This window comes from Rhinolophus ferrumequinum, chromosome 15 (genome assembly GCF_004115265.2).
Source record: "Rhinolophus ferrumequinum isolate MPI-CBG mRhiFer1 chromosome 15, mRhiFer1_v1.p, whole genome shotgun sequence".
Taxonomy (NCBI): domain Eukaryota; kingdom Metazoa; phylum Chordata; class Mammalia; order Chiroptera; family Rhinolophidae; genus Rhinolophus; species Rhinolophus ferrumequinum.
Window position 1 is genome coordinate 41,525,031 of NC_046298.1, and position 24,600 is coordinate 41,549,630.

The window sequence follows — 24,600 nt, forward strand, 5'->3', positions numbered from 1 at the left end:
CCAGGGCCTCTGGTGACAGGTCCAGGCCTCTCCCCGCCCTCGCCCACACCGGGAACCGGGAGCACGGCTTTCTGTGCCAGTCCTACTGTGCCCCAGGCACTGGGGGCTGGCCTTTCCCCTCACCCCCTCATTCCAAACCGGTCTGTCCAGCCGTCCACCCCAAGGACGGGAAGCCTATTGCCCCACCTCAGATACCCCGAGAAAGCAGAGTCCACACGGGTATAACTAGGGGTAGGAGGGATTTATTCACACCAGGTTAAGGACAAAGTCAATAGACCTGGTACAGTGGTACCAGGGACAGCAGGGAGGGAGGTCATTCCTGCCACTCAGGCTTCCCCGCCTGCCTCAGGGTGCTTCTGTCGCAGGTGTTTGTCCAGGGTGGCCCGCAGGCCGAAGGGTACATGGCAGTGGGGGCACTCGAAGCGCGCGCCACCAGGCCCCAGGCCATGCATACGGCGATGGCGGTTCAGCTTACTGCTCTGGGCGCAGGCGTAGGGGCAGAGCTCGCAGGCGTAGGGCCGCTCCCCTGTGTGTGAGCGCCGGTGCACTGTCAGGTTGCTGCTGTTGGTGAAATGCTTCCCACAGAACTCACAGCTGCCCCCACACCCGCGGCTTTTGCCCACTGGCTTTGGCGTCTTCTTGGGCGACATCTTTGGGCTCTGGGCAGGGTCAGTTCTCTCTTCTTCCTTGAGGGCGACTCCCCAGCCGTCCCCACCAGGGCCCGCCTGGGCCCCACCACCAGGAGCGCCAGGTTCCTGCATACCTGCTGTGGCGGCAGCTCCGACCCCTTCCCCAACACCGCTGCATGGGATGGTGCTGGCCGGGGCCGCAGCATGGGCGGCGGGCTCTGGAGGGGCAGCTGGCTCTGGAGGGGTGGCGGAGGCCTGTTCCTGACTGGCATCGGCCATATAGGGGCTCCGGGGCTGCAACTGCTGGTGGGTCTTCTTGTGGCGGTTGAGCTTGCTGCTCTGGGCGCAGGTGTAGGGACATTGGTCGCAGGCGTAGGGCCGCTCACCTGTGTGCGAACGCATGTGCACCTTGAGGTTGCTAAAGGAGCTGAGGGTCTTCATGCAAACTGGGCAGGTGGGGATCTTCCGGGGATGGCTGCTTGCCCTGGGGCCCTTGGCCCCCACTTCTGGCCCCAGCACTGCAGACACTGCAGACACAGCGGCAGCCACCTCTGCCAGGCCCAGCAGCGGGGCCTCTGGGGCCTCAGGTTCTGTCTGGTAGATGGACAGTCCGTGGTCCCACTGGGCGTGGCGCAGCAGTTTCCAGGCCCTCTCAAACTGCTGGCCACAGCGGAGGCAGATCAGGGCCTTCAGGTCCTTGAGTTCTGCAGAAAGAAGGGTCGAGTGTTAGTGTGATGGGTAAAAGGCATAATACTAGTTTCAGGTCACAGTTACCAGTTGGACACCTTCTTTGGGAAAGGCTCTTATTCCAGGGCCTGAGAACACACAGTAAGAGGACAGGGGAACTCCCTGCCCTGGGGAAGCTGAGGTGGGGGCGGGGGGGACAGACAAAAAGCAGGAAAATCTGGAGTGAATGGTAAGTACGTGAGGGTTTTCTTTCTCTGTGTTGGAACATCTTCAAGAAAAAATGGAAAGTTAAAGCAGAGTGAGGGATGGGGTGGGGTAGCGCTATTTTATACTGGGGGGTGGGTGTCAGGAAGTCCTCGCTGAAAAGGTGACCAAAATCAGTGTGCTAGGTGCTGGGCCATGCCTCAGCTCTCACAACTTTCCTTCAAGATGGGAAATAAGACTTCAATTTTCCAGATGGGAAAACAGGCAAAGACAGTTCCCCAAGGTCACATAGCTTGGAAGGGGTGGACCATGGGTTTTAATCCAGAAACCTGGGGAGTGGGAGACAGGTTTTCAAAGGTTGTTGGTTTAATAAAAACTGCTCTTGATTACTGAGTGGGTTTCTGTCAGTCCCCACACTCCTAGGTTCCATGCCTTACAGAAAAGGGGTCCAAGGTCTAGAATGCAGAAGAAGGCTTAGCAGCCACCTACAGAAGTGTGGTGAGGTGGGGGTAGCAAGCGAGATCCCCCACCCTCTGCATGGACCCCCAGTTGAGAGCCTTCCAAATGTGATATTTTCTTTAGACCCTCCAAGCAGTATCAATAGGTACTTCCTAGATCCACTTGCAATTGTTTTTCATTTTTCAAATGTTAGACAGTCTTGGATGGAGGTGGCTTTCCTGATACAACACCAAGGTCAAGAGCACAGGCAGGAGCTGGAGAGCGTCCCCGGGCCTGACTTCGACCTGGCTCTCTTCCCTAGCTGTGGTACCATGGGCAAGAAATACCTGTCTGAGCCTCAGTTTCCACATTTGCTAGAATATGGGGGTCCTAGGGGGTCCTCTCCCTTTTAACGTTATTGTGACCTCGAATGGGGAACAGCCGAAAGCTTGGGTCCATGTAAACCCTCAGTAAACATTAGCTGAGCCCATAATTCTCCAATTCCAGGAGTCTCAGAGTGTTTTTGTTCCAATAATTCCATCACAGCTCCGCCCTGCTCCCATTCTGCAGTTGATTCCATCACAGTAACTCCTTTCTCACTACAGGACCCTCCCTGAACATAATTCCATTTCCCAAAAAATCCCAGGAGCACATGGGCTGGGGGCTGGAAATCATAGGTTTGGATAAGCCCTGCCGCTGACGCTGACCAAAAGCTCACCATGGGTCTAGTACCATGTTAAGGGTTTAATTCCGCCCCAGGTGCCCAGACACTAGGACCTGGCTCAGACCAGGGGGTTCCCAGCAAGCCGGGCTGGGAGATTCCATCGTGGAGAGGCCAGAAGCCCCTTCCCTGGCTCTGAGCAAATGCACAAGCACCTCAAACACAAGTGATAAAGAGATGGAAGGGGTGGCAACACCTCCCTCCAGCTGGCCTCAACCCCCCCTCCCCCAGGCTGCTGCCCTCCCCAGAGGTCCCCCCTACTGCCACTCTGGTCCAGCCACCTGGCCAGTTATTTCTGGCCAAGGGGAAGGAGAAGTGAAACCAGATTGGGGGTGTGTGTGTGTGTGGCAAATCCCCAGACCAGTCTTCTGGGGCTGGCCACACCCTGTGTGCCGCCTTCTCTCCCTGCCCAGCCCCGCCCCCACCCCTCACCACCAGTAGTCCCAGCCCTAGGACAGGGCAGGCCCAGGCCACGCCTAGGCTGCACCCGATGGGGTGCGAGAAAGGGGAAGTAGTGCTCACTGCCCCGCCTGTCCAGCTCAGCCCCTTCACCCACAGGAAGCCGGGCCCTCGAACTTGAGAGGGGTCTGCATCCCGGCTTTACTCACCTGAGCCCTGGCAAGGGCTGGGGCCTCTATAGAGCTGACAGCCCAGCTTCTTGTGGTCCATGAAAGCAGTGATGGCCTTCAGCGGGAAGGTTTGCAAGCAGCGGCCGCAGGTCAACATATCTGGGTGTTTGTCGGTCCAGGGCTGGCGGTCTGCAGGGAGGAAGCGGGTGGTGAGCGTGGGGTGGGGCCAGAATGGGGGCTGGGGGTTCCAAGGGAGAGGGGAAACCCGAAGGTCAGAAGAAGGCCAGGACCCAGCAACGGAAATACGGCAGGAGTAGGGGCGGGGGACGGTCCCCGGAGGAGGGGGTCCCACCCGAGAGTGAAAGGGGAGAGTGGTGGGGCTCGGGACAGGGGGCGCTCACCCTGAGGATTCAGGATCAGAGGCGTCCACCGTGCCCACTGGTTCTGCGAGCCGATAGCGTGGAGGCCGCCGGCGGGCACTGGGCCGGGGGAGTGGCAGGGTTCGCCCTCGAACCGCCCCGGCGCCGGCACTTCCTTTGGGGAGAAGGGCCCCAGCCCCGGAACCTGTAGGAGCCAAGGGTTTGGCTCCGGCTTCATATCGATGACCAGGTCCCGCATCTCCGTTTCGTCGTCAGAGTTGGCGGCGGGCACGGGGTCTACTCGGCGGGGCGTACAGCCGGCCTTGCGGCGGGACATGAGTCGCGGCCCGGGCGAGCTGGCGGGCTGGCAGGCGGAGGACACGCGAGCCGTGTGAGCTCAGAGCGAGGCGCTCAGGTGAGTGACTGCGGCGACTGGCCGCGAACTTTTACACGTGCTGGCCCAGCCCGTGACTCCGCCCACTGGGGCGGGGCCTGATGGGAGAGGACCCGCAGGCTTCGCAGGGCCGCGGACGAATTCAATCAGCGCAGTGCCCACTGCGTTTGGCTTAGTGACCACACCTTAATGACACTGAGTTCACACAGCCGCTCCTAGAAACAGCCATTCCGGATTCCGTTTTAGGGCTGGTGAAACTGAGTCACAGGGTCCTCACAAACACCCCCAATCGAGAAAATGGTAGGGGCCACGTTTCTAACTAGGTGCCTAACTGTAATCTGGACTTTCAGTAAATGCACTACAATAAAAATTCACTGGGCAAACATTTATTGAACGCCTACTGTGCGCCAGGTCCTGGGTACAGCGGGGAACCAAACACGATAATCCCTGCCTGGCCTCCCCCAGTTTATCGGTTGGGGAGCCCACGGTCAATTAGCTTAACTATGTAAAATTCAAAGAGCCTTCCGGGGTGACAAGTGCTATGTGGAGCCAAATAAAGCTAAGAAGGGTTATAAAGAGACAGGGTGACTGGGATGGGGACCTCAATTTTTTTCCCCATGCCAGGGAGGGATTTGGTGGAATTGAGACCTGAGGGAGGTGAAGGAGCCAGCCAGCCAGCCTCTGTGTTCAAGAATAACAAGGACAGGGGAGGGGGAGGGTCAGGGAGGGGGTGGTTGAATTCTGTGAGAAAATGAGATCAGCTCCAAGAGGGCCTTTTGATCACTTTAGTCTTTCAGTTTCTGGAGACTCGAGCCTTGGGAGGGATTTGGGAGGAAGAGGATTGGGGTCATATACATCTGCTCTGCTCCTACACCTGGAATCTCCATGAAAGCCAAATAGCCAACTGTCTTACCTCCCTCACTCGGGCCTCCTTGAACTTCCCTCCTCAAAGAAGCTCTCTCAGATCACTGTTTGAAGTGGCATCAACACCCTGCCCCACCCTCCAACCCTTACAAGTTTTCTTCCTGGCATCAGCCACTTCATAATACAGAACACTTTCTTGACTGTCCTCCCCCTCCCCAAACACACACACAAGGCCCCTGGAGTCAGGGCCAATCTGTCCTCCCCCACGTGTACCCAGCCCAGCACTGAGTGAATTTCACATGCTAATCTCCTGGAGTGCTGCTCCAGGCCCCAGGGTTCCTCATATTGTTATTCAGGTCTCGGCTCAATTGTCCTCTTGCAAGCCCAGGGCCTCCCTGACCACGGTATCTAAAGTAGCCACGCCCTGTTGAAAGCCTTACACTTTATACTCCATGACCTCCGTCTGTCCCCAGTTCCCTCGTGGGCCTCAGTTTCCCCATTTATTACCTGAGGTGGCTTCTTCACTGCCACCTTCTCTGAGCACCCAATTAAAGAAGCTCCCCAACACTGTACCCTCAATTCCACTACCCTTATTTTATTACTTTTACATCACTCAACAAGCCCTAAAGGATCGTGTTGATGTATTTGCTCATATATATATCCTATTCTGCCCAACCAATAAACTGGAGGCAGCCAGACAGGGATTATTGTGTTTGGTTCACTGCTGTACCCAGTTGGCTAATGTAATTTTGTTCGCAAATAGAGCCCCTACTCCTTCATAGTTCAGTCAACAAATATGTATTGAGTTCCTGCTGTGCGCATTCTTTCAATAGATACTTGCAGAAGGCCTGTGTGCCAGGCACTAGACCTTGGGGATCTAGTGGGAAGCAGAGGCCCACAGCGCCTCTGCCTTAGTGACTGTGTTGAAGAGGTGAATGCTGTCTAAGGGAGGTTCCACAGCACCTCCGCCCAGCCGTTCTGCCTTTCAGGGCCTCAGTTTCCTCCTTTGTAAAATAGGGCTGCAGGGAGGGCTGCAAGACCAAATGACTGCCTTGGGTCCGTCCCAGTTGCTGATCTCCAAGGCTTTTCCTTGGTGCTTGGCTACCGAAAGCATGATCTCAAAGTTTCACGTAGGGGAGGTGGTGTTGGGGAGGGGGGTGCACGTGGAACGTGTAGGGGGGGTGGGGGAGCAAAGACCAAGCTCTCTGTCCTTAACCGCTCTCTGAGCCTCATTTCTTCTGTAAAATGGGCATCCTGGACGCCCCTACCTCGCAGACCGTGGATCAGATCCCAGCGCCCGGCCATGCCCCCGGCAGGGTGATGTCCCGGGGCTGTGCTGCTTTCGAGCCCGCGAGCCCGCCCGCGACCACGTGGGGCGGCGGCGGCGGCGGCGGCGGCGGCGGCGGGCGGAACGCAGGCTCGGCGGCTCGCTGCCGGCCGGAGCCACTGTAGCCGAGCGCCGGCGGAAGTGGGGGCGCCAGCCGCGCGGACCTCGGTGAGCGCGGGCTGTTGGTGGTTGGTCGCGGGCACTTTGTCTCTCCCCGGCCCGAGCCCCGGTCTCCCGCCCCGCGGACAAGACCCGAGTGGTGGGTAGAGGCAGGTCCGCGCCTGCAGTGCTGGGTGCGGGAACGTTCCGGTCCCCGAACGCCTGCACCGGGGACTCGGGTCGGAACGCTGGAGCGGGGACAGCCCGCGCCGGGGGTGGAGTGGGGAGTCGGGGAGCTTGGAAAATAATAACTACGGTAATAACAGTAATAACGGCAGCAATCAGCAGACCCCCGCCTTTCCCCAGGTGGAATCGCTGGCCTAATCTGAGCTGGGAGGTGGGAAGAACGTCCAGCCCTGGGTGGGGTGCGCAGTGGACGCCTGGGGGCCCGGAGCACCTACTTAGTATAAGAAAAGGAGAGCGATGGGTAGTCAGGGAGGAACTGAAAGCAAACTGACCGGCCCAGGGGACGGAGAGGAGGGAAAGGACCCTGCGCTTGGGGTTTCTGACCCTCTCAGGAGGCTCCGTTGAACTAATTTGCATCCAGACGGGAGAGCCCATGGCGGTGTGTGGACATGCCACCACCTTAACTAGGTCTAGAGGCCTCCTTGTTCATCAGGTAACTCAGCTGGTGCCCTACCCTGGCAATTGAAGAGTTGACTAAACTTTTGTCCACAGAACTGATTATCCGTTCTCATTTTGTTGAAATTCAGCACTGAGGCTCCAAAGAGGGAGGTCTGTAAGTCTCCTGCCCTTGACCCAAGTGATGGGCTCTTGAGTCACACTAATTAATTTTCCGAGTAGTTGGGGATGGATTTGGATGTTGTTCCTTGTCTTGGAGACTTGAAAGGATCAAGGACTCTAGGGTCTGGTCACCAGGGAGACTGGATGGATAATGCCTGCTTTTGACTTCTTGGACACATCCTATGTGACCTTTCTTAAACCAGTTTCTTCTCAGGTCACACCTTGATTCCAAACCTCCAAGGGCTCCTCGGTGTTGGTTAAAAACACCTGCCCTTTTGCACAGGGCAGGGGCGATGGCCTCGCTCTGTTGTCAAACCCACTTGGGTTTGCTGCTTTTCCTGCCATTCACCAGCTTGCACCCAGCAAATGATTTGACATCTCCCAGCTCCAGTTTCCTTTTCAGGAAAATGCGGATTGCACTAGTATGACCAAATCTCCATTTGTTTTTTGCTCCCCCATAACAGAACAAGGCCCTGTACTGGCCCACCCTGAATTCTGTTTTATCCAAGGATTTAATGTAATTCTTTGGCCACTTGCTTAATTTCTATCAGTCCTTTTTTAAGTACTAATCCTAGAGACCAAGTTGTTTCTCTTAAAACACTCGTGTTAACCTAGGTTGGGGGAAACCCCTGGGGGCTGATGATCCTTGACTAAGCTTGGAGTGCAGTGGTCAAATACATTAGAAAATGAATATATCCTATTGATCCCATTTACTGTGGTTTCCCCTTTAGGCAAAAACCTGGGAGCATTCCACCGATTGCTGTTTCCCTCAGTCCATCAGCACATAGTGAGGGCGCTCAACTTTCAAGATATACCTGAATCTGACTAACTTCTCCCACCCCCACTGTTCCCACCCGGTCTAGGCACCTTCTTCATCCACCTGGACCACTGCAGTGTCTTCCCTGAGTTCCCTGCTTCTCCTTTTATCCCCCACTGTCCATTCTCCGCGCAGCAGGCAGAAGGGATCCTGTGCAAACCCAAAATCAGGTCCTGCCCCTCTTCTGCTCAGAAACTCCCATGGCTCCCGTCTCACAGCGTTGAGACCCAAGTTCTCACCATGGACCTCAAGGCCCCTGCATGTTCTGCCAGTGGCCTCCTTGCTAAGTCTGAGTCACCCTTCCATAGCCTGCATTTGCTGTTCCCGCTGACTGGAAGGCTTTTCCCATAGATCTCCGCAGAGCTCAATTCCTTATTCCATGTAGGTCTGTGCTCACAGGTAACCTCATCAGAGCGATCTCTCCTGAGCACCTTTCCTAGACACCAGCTCTTGACTACCCCTAGGCTGGGCCAGACAGCCACTCTGGGCTACTGAGGCCCTGGGACGCCTTCATTCCATCCTTCTTCACCCTGGGTCATCATTGTCTAGAGATAAGGCTGTGTCACCCACTGGACTGTACCGGGCAGGGCTGGGCTGTTTCACTTACAGCTGTGTCCCCAGCACCACCCAGCATGGGCCGGGCACAGAGCAGGCACTCGGATAATGTGAATGGGTGAATCTTTACATTCCTTCAACAAATATTTACGGAGCTCCCCCTGTATGCAAGGCCCTACATGGGGCTGGGATGGACTTGTGAAGTAATCACACAAGTCTCTTCTCTCAAAGGCTTATGTTCTGTGGCAGGACAGCGGACAGGAAAACAAATACATTTTGTCAGGAGGTGATGGTGCTATGAAGAAAAGATAATGCAGGGTGAAGGGGCTACTATTTTCCTCCCTGTAAAGGTAGTGTTTGCACAGCCACCTGAGTGAAGTGAGGGAGGAAGGTGAGCCATGTATGTGGAAATACATATATGTCTTCCATCTGGAAGAGGGTCCTAGGCACTACTGCCTAGGTGTTAGGTGAACAGCACGTGCAAAGGCCCTGAGGTGGGAATGAGTTTGGCATGTTCAAGGACCAACAACAGTGAGCAAAGGGTGGAGGGGCAGGAGATGAGGTCAGAAAGGTGAGGCCTTGTAACCTTTATAAGGACTTTGGCTTTTGCTCTGGGTGAGGTGGGAGCAGAGAAAGGATGTGATCAAACTTAGTTCTAACAGGATCCCTCTGACAGCTGTGGGGAAGGGATTGTGGGGTGAAGATGGAGTCTGGGAGCCCCGTGGGGAGCCTACTGCAATAGTCAGGTGGGAGGTGCTGGTAGCTGGACCGAGGAGGGGGCAGAGTAGGGGGTGATGAGAAGTTGCCGGATTCTGGATGCATTTTTGAAGGTGGAGCTGACAAGCTTTACTGATGTACTGAAGGTGGGTGGTAGAGAAAGCCAGGAGTCTAGGACCCTGGGATGTCCTTTGCCTGTGTAATCACCAACCTCCCCCCAGAGATTCTGCCTTCTCCCAACACCCTAGGAGATCTTTTTGATGCTTCATGTCACAGATGAGGAACCGGCTCAGGGAGGCTGCTGGTCGCGTTGCGGTGACCTGCTGGGATCCCTGGTGGTGAATCAGGCTGGAACCCACGGATCTCCCTGCCTCCACAGCCTTATCCTCTGTCCCGGGCGGTAAGCCGTGGCCCCGCCACCTCGTCTTGCATGGCCCTTGAGCTAAGAGTGGGTTTTACATTTTTAGGTGTTGGAAAACTTAAAAAAAAATGTGTGGCCCTGTGAAATTATATCAAATTCAAATTTCAGTGTCCCAGTAAGAAAGGTTTCATTGGGGCACAGCCATGTTCATTGTCTACATTTTGTTTATGGCTTTCCTGCTGCTATGGCAGAGTTGAATAGTTGTGACGGAGACCCTATGACCTACAAAGCCTAAAATACTTACTGTCGGGGCCCTGTACAGAGAAAATTACTGGCTTTTGCTAATAAGGATATGATTTGAGTCCCCAGTGGGGGTGTCTGATCAATAGGACTTAGCAACTAGTTACACAGGGGCCTGGGAAAGGTCTGGGTCGGGGAATAGAAAGGTTTGGGGAGTGGGTGACTATAAGAATAGGAGAGGGAGTTCAGATTCCTGCGAGGGAATCTAACATTTTTTCCCCCCTTCTTCCGCCCCTCCCCGCCCCACTCCTGTCCCCCACTCCAGTTCAAGCCCATGTTTCTCAGTCTAGTTGTGTAGGACACAGCTCCCTGGCCCATGCTGGTATGAGCCTTGTACTCCCCGCCGGCTGAGGCAGTCGGTTGGCTGCTCACAGCAGCTCATAGCCGTTCACGATGGCTTCACAGTAGCCCACCACAGCACACAGCCTGCCGGCCACTCATGCTGGCTGCTGGCCTCTCCTGGCAGCACAGGGTAGCCCACAGCAGCTCTGTGGCAGCTCACACAGATCTCCGGCAGCCCATCTCCAGGGAGAGCTGTTATTCATGATCTTAGCTATAGAGGGCGCAGTTCACTGGCCCATGTGGGAATCGAACTGGCGACCTGGGCATTAGGAGCACGGTACTCCAACCACCTAAGCCACCTGGCTGGCCCGGCCCATGGGAATCTAACATCTTTTAAGGGACATGGAAGCGTTACAATACACCCCTTACTTATTAAAATCAGAATTTAAAACTTTTTTGAATAGGTTATACAAATACATGGGACAGAATTCAAGAGGTACAAAAAGGCAGACAGCTCAAAGTCTCCCACCGGCCCTCTTCATGGGTGGAAGGACGGAATGAGCAGCGTTAGCAGTTTCCTGGATTCTGTCAAACTGCCCTCTTTGAGGCTGTCCTGACAGCCCCCCTCCCCGGGATTTGAAGATGCTCCTCCTTAGCTGCACCAGCACAATGCTTTATCAGCCCTTTCAATCTTCCCTAATCCGGGAGGCACAGACTCCTGTAGCCATGTAGCTCTACTTTGCGTTTCTCGGTACTCACTAAGGTTGTGGATATGTCACATACTCAGCAGCCATCTTTATCGTCTCTCCCCGCACTTGTTTGTCTACATCACTGGTTTTCAACTAGAGACAATTTTTTTTTTGTCCCCCAGGGGACATTTGACAATATCTGAAGCCTTCTTTTTTTAATGGCTTTATTGAGATGTAATTCTCATACCATGCTATTCACCAATGGAGACAATTTTGGTTGTCACAACTTGGGATGGGGGTAGGGGTCGCTACTGGCATCTAGTGGGTAGAGACCAGGGGTACTGCTAAAATCCTACACCTGTGCACAGGCCAGTCCTCCACAACACAACAAAGAATGATCCAGCTCCATGTCAATAGTGCCGAAGTTGAGAATCCCTGTTCTACAGCGTTGACACATTTCTCTGCAGGGTCCTTTTTGACCAGGAGCTGCAGAGACAGGAAGAGTCTAACGAGAAAAAGGACAATCTCAAGTACCTCTAGACCGTGAGTGACCCCGGGATGGGACACTGTGTGCCTAATACTTGCCAGTCACTTCATTTAGTCACTTTAGAGAGGAGGGGACTAAGCCACAGAGAGTAGTGCAGCTGCCTGAAAGATAGGTCCTTCTCTCTTCTTCCTCCTACCCCCAAAGCCAGCATTTCCCTATATGCAATCAACATCATAGCAGTGGTGCTTACTATGTTCCAGGCAAGCGCTAAACACTGTGCCTTTGTTAGGTCATTTAGTCCTCATGACAACCTTGGGAGGTAGGTCTTTTTATCATCCCTATTTTACAGATGGGGAAACAGAGGAACAGGGCAGTTAAGCAGTTTACCTCAGGACACACAGCAATACTAATAACAACTGTAACTAAATTTTATGGAGAACCTGGTATGTATCAGGCCCTGTTCTGCCTGAGCCTGTTGAATCCTGATAACAAGCACAGGCCACAGTTGGTACTATTTCTCCATACAATTGAAGAGGAAGCTGTCTCTGGCTTGAGGTCACCCAGCTAAGCAGCCTGGGAGCTTAATCTCCAGGTCTCTCTGCTACTCACTGTTCTGCGAGCTGAGGATATGTAGGGGGGAAAAGCAAGATCACTTCCTGTGGGGAGGCAGCCATCTTGCAGGGGAGAAAGACCATAAGCAGAACAGTAAATGTACAATATCATGTCTAAGAGGGTCTGTGTGCACAGAATGATGAAACTGACCGAGGGGATGGAGAGGGATGAGGGGCAGATCTTTAAGACGGAAGTCAGGGAAGGGGGGAAAGAGATAAAGGCAGAGGGAACCGCAAGTGCCCGGGCCTGAGAGAGAGACTGCACAGGCATGCTAGAAGACCAGCAAGGAGACCAGCGTGGCTGGGGTAGTGCGCCATAAAGGGGGTGCTGGCAGGATCTGGAGCATGGGGGCCTTGAGAGCTGTGGTGAGGACTTTGGCTTTGACCTAGGCCATCTGAAGGCTCTGAGCAGGGGAGGGATGTGATCTGACTCATTTCCCTCTGCTGAAGTGTGGGGACAAGGGGAGGGTGTGAAGGTAGAAGATGAAGGCGTTGGGGTAGCAGTGAGGAGTTGACTTTAATAGTCCAGGCAGGAAGTGACAGTGGCTGGACCAAGATGTTAGCACTTGAGAGAGTGAGAAGTGTTAGGTTGTGAATATAGCCTTTGTTTATCTTTTATGACCTTGATAGTTTTGAAGAATCCAGGCTAGTTTTTTTGTAGAATGTCTCTCAATTTGATTAGATTGATTGTCCCTCATGATTAGATTCAAGGAATCCATTCTGTGTCCAGTCCACACACTGTGTCCTGTCTTTCTCTGTGCATCACATCAGGAGGCACAAGTGTCTTTCCCATTACTGCACATGTTGGCTTTGATGCCTAGTGACGGTGTCCGCCAGGTTTGGCCAGTGGGGGTCCTTTCAAGCTGGCTTCGGTGTGATGGGGAATTTATTGGGGAGATAGCATTTCCTGATGGATTGGACGGGCTGTGTGTGAGAGATGAGAGGAGGTGGGGTTGGTTCTTTCAGCACATATTTATGGCTAGGAAATGGGGGATAAAGCTGTGATAAAAGCAGACAGAAGTTCCTGCTCTCCTGGGCCTCATGAACGGTGGTGCCTGTTCCTGGGAAGTGGGAGTGGTGGAGGGATGGTGCAGATTTCAGGAGGGGGGTCAGGAGTTGCATTTGCGCAGGCTGAGTTGAGTTGTGGTAGACAAGCTTTTGGCTCGCAGCCTTCACTCTTCCTGTCATCCTACCTCCCCATGTAATGGCTCCCTGCTCTTCTTCACCCAACAGCCAGGACAATGCAGACGCCACTGGCCAGTCCTGTGCCTGTGCTCCGGCTCCCCCGGGGCCCTGATGGCTTGAGTCGAGGCTTTGCCCCTGATGGACGCAGGGCCCCCCTGAAGCCAGAGGTTCCTGAAACCCCGGAGTCTTCTGTAATTCATGAATGTCGGGAATCCCAGGAACAGCAGGCCCGAGCTGCCCTCCGAGAGTGCTATCTCCGAAGCCTGCTGGCCATGGTGGGTCGCCAGGTCAGCTTCACCTTGCATGAGGGTGTGCACGTGACCGCCCACTTCGGAGCCACTGACCTGGACGTGGCTAACTTCTATGTGTCGCAGCTACAGACTCCGATAGGTGTGCAGGCTGAGGCGCTGCTCAGGTGTAGTGACATTATTGCATACACCTTCAAGCTATAAAGACATTGTGGTCACCTTCTGCCTTAGGCCTATCCACAGATTCCCAGGCCTCTGGCTGTTCCGGATCTCTGGGCCTCATAGAGTTTGGAACTCCCTTGGAATGTTGAGTCAAGCTCCAAGCAATTCTGGCTTCTTGGGACCTCCAGGGTCAAGTCAGTAAAATTCTGCAACCCCAGGAGTTCTAGATCCCATTGAAAGGAGTGCTTAAAAAAAGAAAGAAAGAAAGAAAGAAAGGAGTGCTCTACCTCACAGAACTCTAAACTCTATAGTAATGTGGGCCTCATTCCAGTTCCTGAAGGGGGGGTGGGGTAGGCTGCATTGGGAATAAAGAAGGCAAATTGCAGAGTGGGAAATTGTTTATTAAAAAAGTTACAAAGTTCAATCACCCAGAAGATACTCCCAAATACTCCCTCCTGCCAAAGAACCAACTACTATTCCAGGAAAATCTGCCTGTTTTTGTTGTTGTTTTTTAAGCGTACCCCACAGGGATGAAGTCAGATTTAGAAGGTGGAAGGGTAGCTGTCCAACGACTGAGTCTGGTGGAGCTGGGCCAAGAAAGGGAGGACGCATCAAAAGGCTGGGGGGAACTCAGGTTAAGGTGAGGGAATTGGACTGCCCCTCGTCTCTGGGAATGACTGGAGTGACCTGGGTGGCAGGCTTAGATGATTTGGACTAGATTTCTTTATTGGGTGGGCGGGGTTGTACATAGTTGAGGGCATGAGTCGTGCTGGGTTACATGGAAGTGCGCTCCCACCTGGGTGGTGTAGACCGCACACCACTGAAAATTTGCTTCCCGGCTCACGTGGGGAAGGGTCGTACCCTGTGCACAGCGCCACTGAGGAAAGTCTGAGAATTAGGGGTTATCGTGAAGCTTCACCTCTTCATTTCGCTCCAGCGGTGTGGTATGGTGGTCCACGTCACTCGCTTCACTTAGTCCTGTCACTAAGAGTCTTGCAACAGATTCGCTTTAAAAAAAAGTAATTTCTGCCCCCTTTGTAATTCCACCAACTTCAGAATGTAAGTGAAGATTCCATTCAATATAGATGAGATTTGCTTCGTTTGTCTTCAGCCACGAAAGTGCGGTGGCCTATGCTGCTGAAGGCAAGTGTAAAGTCTCCTCTCCCGCGTCCATTCACAACGCCACTTCTGGCGAGTCCTTGGCCTAGCTTTCGAGTTGCCTTGGCAACGACGTCGCTCCTCCCCAAGTCCCCTTTTTTGGTTTTAGCCCCGCCTTTCTCCCCAACTTGAGGGATGAGCTGGGAAAGCATGGCGAAAGTGCGGAGGCGAATATTAAGCGATTCAGTTGAGCACTAGGGGGGCGTGGCTTGAGCTCACGCTGGTTCGCTTCTGGCTTGGTGATCTACGTGCTCCATTGCCCCGTATTTTGATTGGCAGATTCGTCCCCTACTTTTGGAATTCCTTTTTTCGCCCAGTTTTTTTTGTTTTTCTTTTTTGAAGTCAAGACTATGATACTCCTCATGAGCTCGTTTATTTTAGTCTATAAATTTAAGTTGTATCTTATATACAAGGCTATCCAAATACAGCGAATTATTGATGAAACTGCAGTCTGCAAGTGGAAGGCTAGAGACTAGCAAGGGGGCATAAGGTTAGTCTCCAGGAAGACGAAGCATCAATCACCTGTACTCAGGTATTCAATACAGCTCCTATCGCTCTTCAAGTTCTCCACCCCTTTACCGCTCTCCTTATCAGTTGGCTTAGCCCCGCCAAGCAGATGTTTTTTATTTCTATCAACTCCACTCCCTTCTCTATTTCCGGAGCGCGTGACGAATGTGTGCCAGCCCGAACTTCAGTTATCTAGATGGAGGCGAGGAGGCGGGGTGGGGGCGACTCAGGTTCGCGCTTGCGCGCTGCTCTGGGAGACCGCGTCCATTTCGCCCCTCCCCTCATGTTCTGCAGTTCCGGCTCCGCAGATTCAGTGCTCACATTTCTTTTTCCAGCGGCTCTTGCTATCTTTTGTTCCCCACTTCAGTAATCGGCGAGGCAACTCTACCTGCAAATAGCTTAAATCGATTTTCTGCTTTTCTTTGTGCGCGGCGGGCTCACCGGCCCTTAACGAAAGTGCGGCTGCGAACGAGCAGGCGCACGCGGGGCTCGGGGGAGGCGCGCTCAGGCTCCCGGCGACGACTACGACGACCAGGAGAGCGGACGGAGGCGGCGCCTGAAGCAGCCGCGGAGCCCATGCCCCGGGACGGCGGGCGGGCCCGGAGAGACAAGTCCGGGGCCCGGGGCATGTCCCCGGGGCCCCCGTGAGGAGGCGGCGGCGGCGGCGATGGAGATCCCGCCGCAGGAGGCGCCGCCCGGGCCGGGCGCGGACGGAGACGCCGAGGAGGCCCTCGCCCAGGCCCGGTCTCCCAGTCCCGCATCGTCCCCAGCCGATGGGCGCCTCAAGGCTGCGGCCAAGCGCGTCACGTTCCCCTCCGACGAGGATATCGTGTCCGGAGCGGTGGAACCGAAAGATCCTTGGAGACACGGTAGCTACAGTTCGGGCGCGGGGGCGGGCATGTGGGGGTCTCGGGAGTCGGTGCAGCGCCCAGCACGGAGGTGGCGCTCAATAAGTTGCACCTAGTGATGATTTAAGGAGGCAGTCATCAGTTTACAGCTGGAGGGTGTTAGAGAGGAGCGGGTGGTGGCCGTTGGGTGGGGTAGGTTAAAAGTAGCTAGTTTGTGTTCACTCCTCTCCCCGCCCCGAGGGACGCGGAATGTGATCGTTTTAGGAATTAAAAAAGATGAGCAATTAAAGTTTGGTGTCTTGGGAGATTGGAAAGGCGGTAGCCTTTGAGTTCATAATTCCCCCAAAGAAGGATAGAGCAGCAAGGAAGAAAGGGCCAACCAACATTGGCGCTGAAAGGGCAGTGGAGGACTTTATTGGGCCCATGGGGATGGAAAGAGGTTAAATTCCTGGTCGGCCAGCCTCTGGACCAGGGGTGGTCATTCAGCTCACTTTCTTGGCTGAAAGGAGGAAGAAGAATAAACTTGGGCTGTGGCTGTGGAGGAGTCGGTAAATCGGGGTTTGGGAAGAGGGAGGCAAGGTAAACAAACTCCCAGAAAAGGAGCAGAGGTGGTGGTCAATTTGGGGGTGGTTGAGATAGTCAGAGGACGTGTTAGATCTTGGCATTGAGAAGAAGAAAATTGACTGCATGCCTCTTCCTTTCCTCCCAAAAAGAGAAACAGAACATTGTCGGTCATTCAGGAGCAGATGAAGGGTCTTCCCTGCCCCCCCAGAAAGAGCTGGGGAATTGGAGTTGCTGGTCAGTAGAAAGTGAGAACATTGAAAAAGTTTGGTGGTTTGAGGTGGTGGGAGAGGAAGCAAATCCGTGGATTCTAGCAAATCCGTGACCCCTGGAGAAGGTCAGTCAGTGTTGGAATTGAAAGGGCAGCTAGAAGAGTGTCCTTAGCCCATAGGGCTGGGAAGGTGGGAAGGCACTCTACAGATGTATGGCAGCGTGGAGCCTGTTTCTGTGCTGGAGAAAGTTGTCATTCTTACTGGGATGGAGCCAGTGGGGACAGGGAGCAGACTGGCCTTGGCTTTATATAGAAGTTGGTCTGTTGGTCCCGGGGCAAGAGGAGGAACTGTCTGGGCAGTGGAGGGATTGGTGGCTTTGATATGAGAGTGTGAAACATGGTAACTGGAAGCCGAACACACAGGGAGCCCGCCATAAATGCCAGCGTGGCTAGGTATTGTTAAAGAGATGGGGGTTAATTTAAGAATCTTGGTATTGGGAGCCAGGCAAGTCCCTGGGCTCAAGGCTCCAGAGATAGGAGGTCACTTTGGAGTTAGAGGGTTTGGGGGACTGGGACCCAGGAAGGGAAGACTCAAAATGGGACCTGGCTGTAGCATGGTATCCAGTCCAGGGAGTTCAGAGCAGGAAGGGGGAAGACCTGGATGGGCTGAGCAGAATGGTGAAAAGCAGAGACTCCGGTTCAAATCCTGACTCCCATTTAGCCACTTCACGACCTCAGGCTGGTTACCTAACTCCTCTGAGAGCCTCAGTTTTCCTATCTGTAAAGTGGGTGATAATACCCATGCCACAGGGTTTAAGAGAGGACTGAATAATATTGTGTGTGAAAAGTGATTGGCCAGGAGGAGCCTTCATGAAGTTGCTGTTATTGTTGGTCATTTTAGGGGTGATATTAGATGATATTGGACATTTTAAGGGCCAGTCTAGAGGAGGTGGTTCACAGAGTTGGGGCTTGGATGTTTCTGCTTCACAAGCTTCCAGGAGAGGGTCAGTTAGTGAGCCTGGGGCAAGGGGAAGGGAAGGTGGTCAGTTTGTGGGCTGGCAAGTCATGGTGGCGCAGCTGGGGAGCTTGTCCCGGATGGGGTGGGCTACAGTTTCTGGTCTGCAGGTTCAGAAGAGGAGCAGCTGTGTGTAACCAGCTGTCTGGCTTTGAGTAAGCCATTTTTCCTCTCTGAGCCTCCCGGTTTCTTTCTCTGCAAATGGAGGTGCTAATTTCTACCATGAGGTAGTTGTGAGGATTAAATAAGATAGTCCTTGTAAGTTCCTGCCACATAAATAGCAGCTGCTGTTATCCAGACAAATTCACTTTTGTTTTTCCGGGGCAGTCTTGGAGAGGCAGTGAAGGAGATTCAGGGGAGGGAAGAACATCAAGAAAGAGGGTCCGTGCGAGTCTGGCAGGGAGGAGCTGATTGGGGTGCCCTGGGTGAGGGGTGGAGGTGGTGATCGCTTACAGGCTAGGGGCGTCTCTCATTCCAGGAAGGTTAGAGAGGGGCCCTTAGCACTCACACTCCAGAGGAGTCCGTGGGTCTGACGTGGAGAGGTGATGCCGTGGAGAAATGGGTCAGTTTACAGGCTGGAAGAGTTGGTCTGTCGTGGCTGGGGAGAAAGGTTGAGGAATCGTCTGGTGGTGAGGGAGTTGGGTGACCTTGGGCCCCGGGGAAGGGGAGGGGTCTTTGGTGAGGAGGATGAGTATGGACGAGGGGATTTGCAGGATAGGAAACTGGAGGGCAGCAGGTGGCTGGCCTCTGCGCCTGGGCAGGACAGTGGAGTTATTAGCTGGCGTGGCACCGAGGGAGGCGGAGGCTTGCCAGGCTATAGAAGAGAGGAAAGTTGGGCCAAGGAGCTACCAGTTGAGAGGCTAGAGGGTCTGGCCAGGAGCAGAGAGCAGTTGGTTGGGCGTGGAGGAGGGGAAGGGGATTTGTTGGAGTTGGTCTGTGAACCTTGGGAAAGCACAGGGGGTGTCATTTGAGCTGTGGACCTAGTGGGAAGGGTGGTGGGCCTGTTGTGGTGACACAACTCCCGAGGCCAAGGGTGAGGGAGGAGCTGGCAGCGTTGAGTTGGGAGAGAGGTCATTCAGAAGCCGCGCTTCCATGGTAGAGATGAAGTTGCCCGGCCGAGAGGAGCACCTGGGGGCCGGGAGAAAGCGCTAGAGGAACCGGAGCCCAGCACAGGGTGCCCGCTCAGCAGAGCCTTGCTGGGAAGGGAGCTCAGCGGGGACGTGCAGAGCCTCTGGCGGGAGTGGAGGAGGGCTGAGACACCCCGAGTGGTGACCCCGCTGGGTGGGAGTCCTGGGCGTTTCTGCCTGAGGGCAGGAGCCCCAGCGAAGGTCTCCTGTTGGAGGCCAGATGCTGTGGAGGAGGGAGGTTGTGAGGGAGGGGTCCGGGCCTCCCAGGGCACAGAGCGCCTTCCCTGGCTCCCATGTCACAGTGTCCCCACCCGCCCCAACGCCTGGGGCCTGCTTCGTTTCCCCATTGCGCCAATGGCAGCTGATGTTACGTTCCACGTTTGTCTTCACATTGGTGGTCTGTCCCCCGCCAGAATGGGTGCGCCGACACGGTCCATCCTTCGTGTCTTAAAGGACATGCAGTGCTCGCGGTTGGTGAGCGCTGGGGGCCTGTGTGCCTGGTCTGGAAGGGGGGGCCAGGCCAGCCCTGGAGCAATGGGCTGTGGCCTCCAGCAAGGTGCACTCCTTGCTGAGCTCGTTTGTTTCCTCATCTGTGAGATAGTGATCCCTGCCCTGCTCCCACCCAGATGTCTGAGGGGATGGCGTGCACCTCCTCAGTTGCATGTAATCGGGAGTGAAGCTTGGGGAGGAGGTGGGTGGAAATTGTGAGTGGCGGACGATGCCTTAGTACTGCCAGGCTGGGCATGTGTGCGCTCTGCCCTCCTGGGGGGGGTGGAGGGGAGGAAGTGGGCGCCAGAGCAGGAGGGGCTAGCTGGCTGCACCGCACCCCACCCCCTCCCCTAGTGGCAGGCCTGTGTGGCCAGTTCTTTTGAGGGCCAGGGCCGACTTGTACCAGGAACCCTTCCAGACCAAACTGCAAGAATGACCCAAGGCCCAGCTGTCTCCCCAGTCCCAGCTGCTCGGGGTTTGCAAGGCAGGCATCGGAAAGCATGTGACAGGGCCACAGTCTGGGAGGCTTGTCTCCCCCTCCTTCCAGGCCTGCCATGACTCATTCCCCACTCCCTGACCGCCAGCCTGGAGAGGCAGTCCGACCGTGGGGGAGGGGAAGCTTTGCCCACCAGGAAATTCCTGGTGTGAAGTGGAGATGTTTGCAAAGTGAAGGGGTCCCAAATTTCCCTACCTCTGGCCACCTGAGCTTGGGGCGGGTGGAGGGGGTTGATGGGGGCAGTGGCCATGGTGTTCTTAAATGGGGATCAAAGAGAGTGGAAATTACTTACAGTTTGTTCTCATTGAAACTTGTGCTGCAAATTTTAGTCCTTGAAACTGGTTGGACAGGTAAAAATGCACCTGTCAGCGATAGAGGCTCTCGGTTAAAAGTCGGCTGGTTTGAGCAGAAGTGGTGCTGTCGCTGGGGAATAGGCAGTGGGGTCGTGGGGGTGGCTTGGATGCTTTTGCCCAGATTTCCATCTGGGCCCAACTTCAACTCCTACTGCCGGCGATGGCACATGGACTCTGCCGTGTGATGCTGGGCCATCCGCTGTGTGACTCGCAGTTGTTCTCTCTGTCCACAATTTTTCTGTCCATAAAATGCAGATGACAACAACCGTGCCTCCTGATAGGCTGACAATGAGTAAGATATCAGAGTCCACAGTGAATGCTCAGATGTCTCCCGTGCTTTTCCTGCCGTCACCGGTCCCCTCCCCCACCTGCAGTCCCCAACCTTTTATTGTGCTTTGCGCCTCTGTTGTGTGTTTGCACCCATACTTCCCCCCAGTGTCTCCCGCGTCGGAATCCTGCTGTCCTCTCAGGGGCCTCCTCCTCTGAGCTGAGCACCTAGCCGTCAGGGACGTGGGAGAGACCTTGGGCTCCAGGCCTGATTCTGTCACAAGCTGGGTGACTGAGCAAGTTGCCCGACCTCGTGAGCTGAAACTGAATTAGCGTGTGTTGGCCCACCAGCCCGAGAGGCCTCGAGGGCACCAAGATTCTAGACTCGGAGTGTCAGCCCCAGGCTCTTGAGAGACCCGCTGATGACTCTGGACAAGTGTCTGCTGCTCCCTGAGCGAGTCCGCCCTGTGGATGGGCCCTCGCACCCAGCCCTGTGCCCTGGTGTGAGGCTGGCTACACTCACACTCAGGCTGCCCTCATTCTTTCCACCTCCAGCTCTTAACTCGTGTTCGCATCGTATTTCCCTGTTCAAGGGCAAAGACTGCAAGTCACCTCTGTGACCTCAGTGTGACACACGAGAGGGCTCGGGCGCTGGGTGAATGTCACAGGAATGAGGTTTTTCCTCATACCCTTGGTGGCATTTGGGAGAAAGCTCTTTGGAGTAGTTAATCTGGTATGTGCCAGGGCAGGGGCCCTCCTCAGAGACCGGCAGGCAGGCCTTGGCGCCGCCCTGAGCCCCAGAGAGACGCACGCACGTCTGGCACACAATCGGCGCTCAGCGAATGGTCGAATGGTCGTTGAGGGGGTCAGTAGGGGTGCTCGTGTGTTCTGGGAGCGAGACGGGATGGCTGCTGTCCGTCAGTCTTTTGGCGCCGAAAGTATTGAAAGTATTAACCGTGGAGCCAGGGGCTCCGGGCTGGACTGGCTGTACGAGGCAGCCGCGGGGATTGGGGGCCGGGAATCTGTTCCTACAAAGCTCCCCAGGCTGTTCTGACAGCCAGGTTTGGCTGCTCTTCTGTGCAAGGCTCTGTGTTCAGCTCAGCACTCGACCCCAAGCCTGTCTTCTGGGCCTCAGTTCAAGGATGGCAGGGGTTGACCTCAGACTGTTTTGGGAGCAAATTGTGAGGTGAGCATTGAAACGGCTGCCTTGAGGTAACCGCAGAAGTTCGAGTTGGGAAGGCAGCCTACTGCGGTGGGGTGTCGAGGGGCCGGGGTTGACGTCCCTGCTCTCTGCGTGACCTTCATGGCCATCACTCATTGCCTTCCCTGTGCCCGCCATGGGACTGTACCTTTCGTGTATTATCTCAATTAAATCTCACAACCATAGGAGGTAGGTGCTATTCTTTCCAATGTACTGATGAGGAAATGGAGGCACAGAGAGGTGAAGTAACTTACCTGTGGTCACAGAGCCAGTAAGTGGCCGAGCTGGGATTCTAACCCAGGCAGTCTGGCTCTGGAGCCTGCACTCGTCCCCTGTGTACTGGCTGCACGCACTTTGGCAAGTTGCTGCATTCTGTCCGCGGGCTGTGTATTTCTTCGTCGATAACCCATAACCCTTTACAAACAGAAGTGACAGTTCTGGCCTTGCAGTGTTGTAGCAGGGGTGAAAAACAGATTGAGTTAAGGGCCTGGCCCAGTCGGCGCTCAGGAGGAGCTTCACTGTGTGTGGTTCTTGGACAGGTGTCCAGGGAGGCCAGTGTCACCCCTCAGTCCTCAGCATGGGGTCCTTCCTCTAACCTTCGGCCTGAGGCCTGAGTTCTTCTTGTGCCATCCTGTGTCTGGTACGTCGTAGGTGCTCAGTACGTCCTGGCTGAATCCGCACCTCTGATCCCGTGACCCGTTCCTTCAGCGGGGCATGGCCATGCCCGGTGTGGGGGGTCTGGGGAGCAGCCAGACCCAGCCCTGCCCCCTTGGAGGCCACAGTGGAGAGAGGAACACACAACGTAAATGGTTCTAATCAAACCACGGTGCCCGGGACTCTGATCAGGAAGAGTTCACAGAATGCGCGCCGGCTGGCAGGGCAGAGGCGGCTTCCAGAAGGAAGGGCCGTGGGGGCTAAGGCAGCCGGAGGAAGCAGCCAGGTGAGGAGCAGTCGGAAGGGGGTGCAGAGTCTCGCCGGTGGAGGGAGGCGCGTGTGAGGAACAGAAAAAAGCCAGTCTTGCTGGAGTGGGGATTGGGGGATGGAGGCCGGAGGGTCAGAGGTGGGGCCTCGATGGAGGGCAGCGTGGAGCCAGCAGAGGGATTTCAGAAGAGGCATGCCTGCTGTCTTTCACAGAACTTTCTGGGGGATGGCATGGAGGAGCGTGAGTGAGGCCTTGGGCGTGAAAGGCCCCACGTTGGCTAACAGCTGACAGTTCACTTCATCGATTGATTCATCAGGTTTAGCTGGACAGCCCCTCCCCTTGCCCCAGAAGGTTTTGGCCTCACCAGCGTTTTCTGTAACACTTCTAAGGTGACAGTGTTCCCCCACCATTCTCTCCTCCCTCTCCCCACACCGGCAGTTCATCTTGCCTTTGGGTGAGGTGGTGGGCAGCTCTCGGGCTGTGTAGTCAGCTGCTCATACCTCTCCTTCCCCACCATGTGACCTCGGCAAGTGGCTTCACCTGTGTGGTCCCTTTAGGTCCCACAAGTTCCAGATTCAGAAAGCAATAAAAATGGTTCCAGACCCTGCTGGGGTCTTAGCATAATATAGGTATCCTATCACTCTTGTAAAACCCAGGGAATTCTGAATTCTTGAACACACCTGGCCCAAGGATTTCCAGAAGGAGACCATGGAGCCCCCAGTGGGCCTCATCCCTGAGAGGCAGCCTGAGGCTTGGGCTTTGGTGCCCACTGGTGTCCGTCCCGCTCTGCCATTTGGAGGTGTCTTCTGTGACTTGCCTGCCGCCCTTTCCCTTTCCGGCAGAAGCCTGGGTGGGAGCCCAGCAGTCGGATGCTCTGGGGCCTCTCTGGATCCCAGCGGGGGTGTCCTCCCTGGGGGGGTAGGCGGGCCCATGTTGGAACCTATTGGGATTGGACTCGTGTGCCACCTTCACACCCACCCCTCCATCTCTCCACAGTCTTTGTGGGGTGCCAGCTGCTGTCAGCACATAGTGGGAGAGCCGCTCGTGGGCTGTGCAGCGCTCCCCTCTGTGCAAAGCAAAGCGCCTTCACAGCTGAACTCACTGGTTCCTCAGAGCAGCAGGGCAGGAGGGGCTCGCACGGGGTGAAAGCAAACAGCAGGAAGTGACCCAGGGGAGAGGTCCTGCTTCTGGATGATACTGGTGACCATGATGGTGATAATCGCAGTCCACTGTCACGGAGCTCTTCCAGGTCTGAGCTCTGCACATGCATTTACTCATTGAATCTTCACAGCAGCCAGAGGGGACAAGCTGAGGCGAGGTGTGTGTGTGGGGGCGGGGGGTGCCAAGACCACACAGAGTAAGGGAAGGGGCCTCGGTCGTAATGGTTCTCATCCTCTGCCCCCTCCTTCGTAACCACAGGAGAAAGCCACACCCCTTAGCCTGGCGGGAGGCCCTTCCCACTGGGCTGACCCTCCTGTCCTTCCCCGTCCCCGGGTCCCCGGTGACTCCGACGGTGGTTCCCTCTGCTGTTGCTTCTGCCCAGCGTGCCCTGCGCCGGTCTCCTTCCTTTCGTGACCACCACCTGCGCATCCTTTCATGCTGCCTCACGTGTCACCCGCTCCGCGAGGCGCTCCCAAGTCCCCGTCGTGCTGCTGTACTCGCCCAGGTTCCCATGGCACCTCCTCACACTGTTGTTATTTGTTTGGGTCCATCTCCCCTCACTGGACCCAGAAGCATCTTGTCCATCCGGCTCCCGAGAGGAGCCAAACCACTGAACACATCCAGGCATGTGAGGGACTCTGGGCAAAGGGGGTCTGCTAACGAGCACCCCAGGCTGGGGCCTCCAAAGGGTTGGGGGTCTTGAAGAGGTCAGGGGATTCATGTCGTTCGTTGGATCGTTTGCTCACTCATCCATTTCTTCATTCGTTTCCTTACC

General features: G+C 55.2%; 3 protein-coding genes across 16 annotated transcripts in view; 2 read left to right on the plus strand and 1 right to left on the minus strand.

Annotated features, from left to right (window-relative positions):
- Positions 1–235: 235 nt before the first annotated feature.
- ZNF296 (zinc finger protein 296) lies at positions 236–3,981 on the minus strand. The gene is made up of 3 exons (XM_033127464.1): positions 3,650–3,981; positions 3,288–3,437; positions 236–1,333 (listed from the first exon to the last, which is right to left on the minus strand). The coding sequence occupies exons 1-3, from the start codon at positions 3,942–3,944 to the stop codon at positions 327–329; spliced, it is 1,452 nt and encodes a 483-aa protein (XP_032983355.1). The 5' UTR covers positions 3,945–3,981; the 3' UTR covers positions 236–326.
- GEMIN7 (gem nuclear organelle associated protein 7) lies at positions 3,885–15,021 on the plus strand. Of its 13 annotated transcripts, XM_033127471.1 has the most exons (5): positions 3,885–4,022; positions 6,141–6,360; positions 9,461–9,584; positions 11,284–11,359; positions 13,148–15,021. In XM_033127471.1, the coding sequence occupies exon 5, from the start codon at positions 13,156–13,158 to the stop codon at positions 13,549–13,551; it is 396 nt and encodes a 131-aa protein (XP_032983362.1). In that variant the 5' UTR covers positions 3,885–4,022; positions 6,141–6,360; positions 9,461–9,584; positions 11,284–11,359; positions 13,148–13,155; the 3' UTR covers positions 13,552–15,021. The 13 variants fall into 13 exon arrangements, with proteins under 13 accessions (XP_032983362.1, XP_032983359.1, XP_032983368.1 ...); XM_033127468.1 differs by lacking the exon at positions 6,141–6,360 and having other exon boundaries at positions 9,433–9,584; XM_033127473.1 differs by lacking the exon at positions 6,141–6,360 and having other exon boundaries at positions 3,902–4,022.
- A 663-nt stretch (positions 15,022–15,684) lies between these two features.
- Positions 15,685–24,600, plus strand: part of PPP1R37 (protein phosphatase 1 regulatory subunit 37) — a 41,036-nt gene continuing 32,120 nt past the window's right edge. Inside the window, exon 1 of one of the 2 annotated variants that reach the window (XM_033127462.1) lies at positions 15,685–16,043. In XM_033127462.1, the coding sequence (XP_032983353.1) occupies positions 15,842–16,043 (202 nt within the window). In that variant the 5' untranslated portion in view covers positions 15,685–15,841. The remainder of the gene's footprint in view (positions 16,044–24,600) is intronic. The other variant, XM_033127463.1, reaches the window with a different exon arrangement.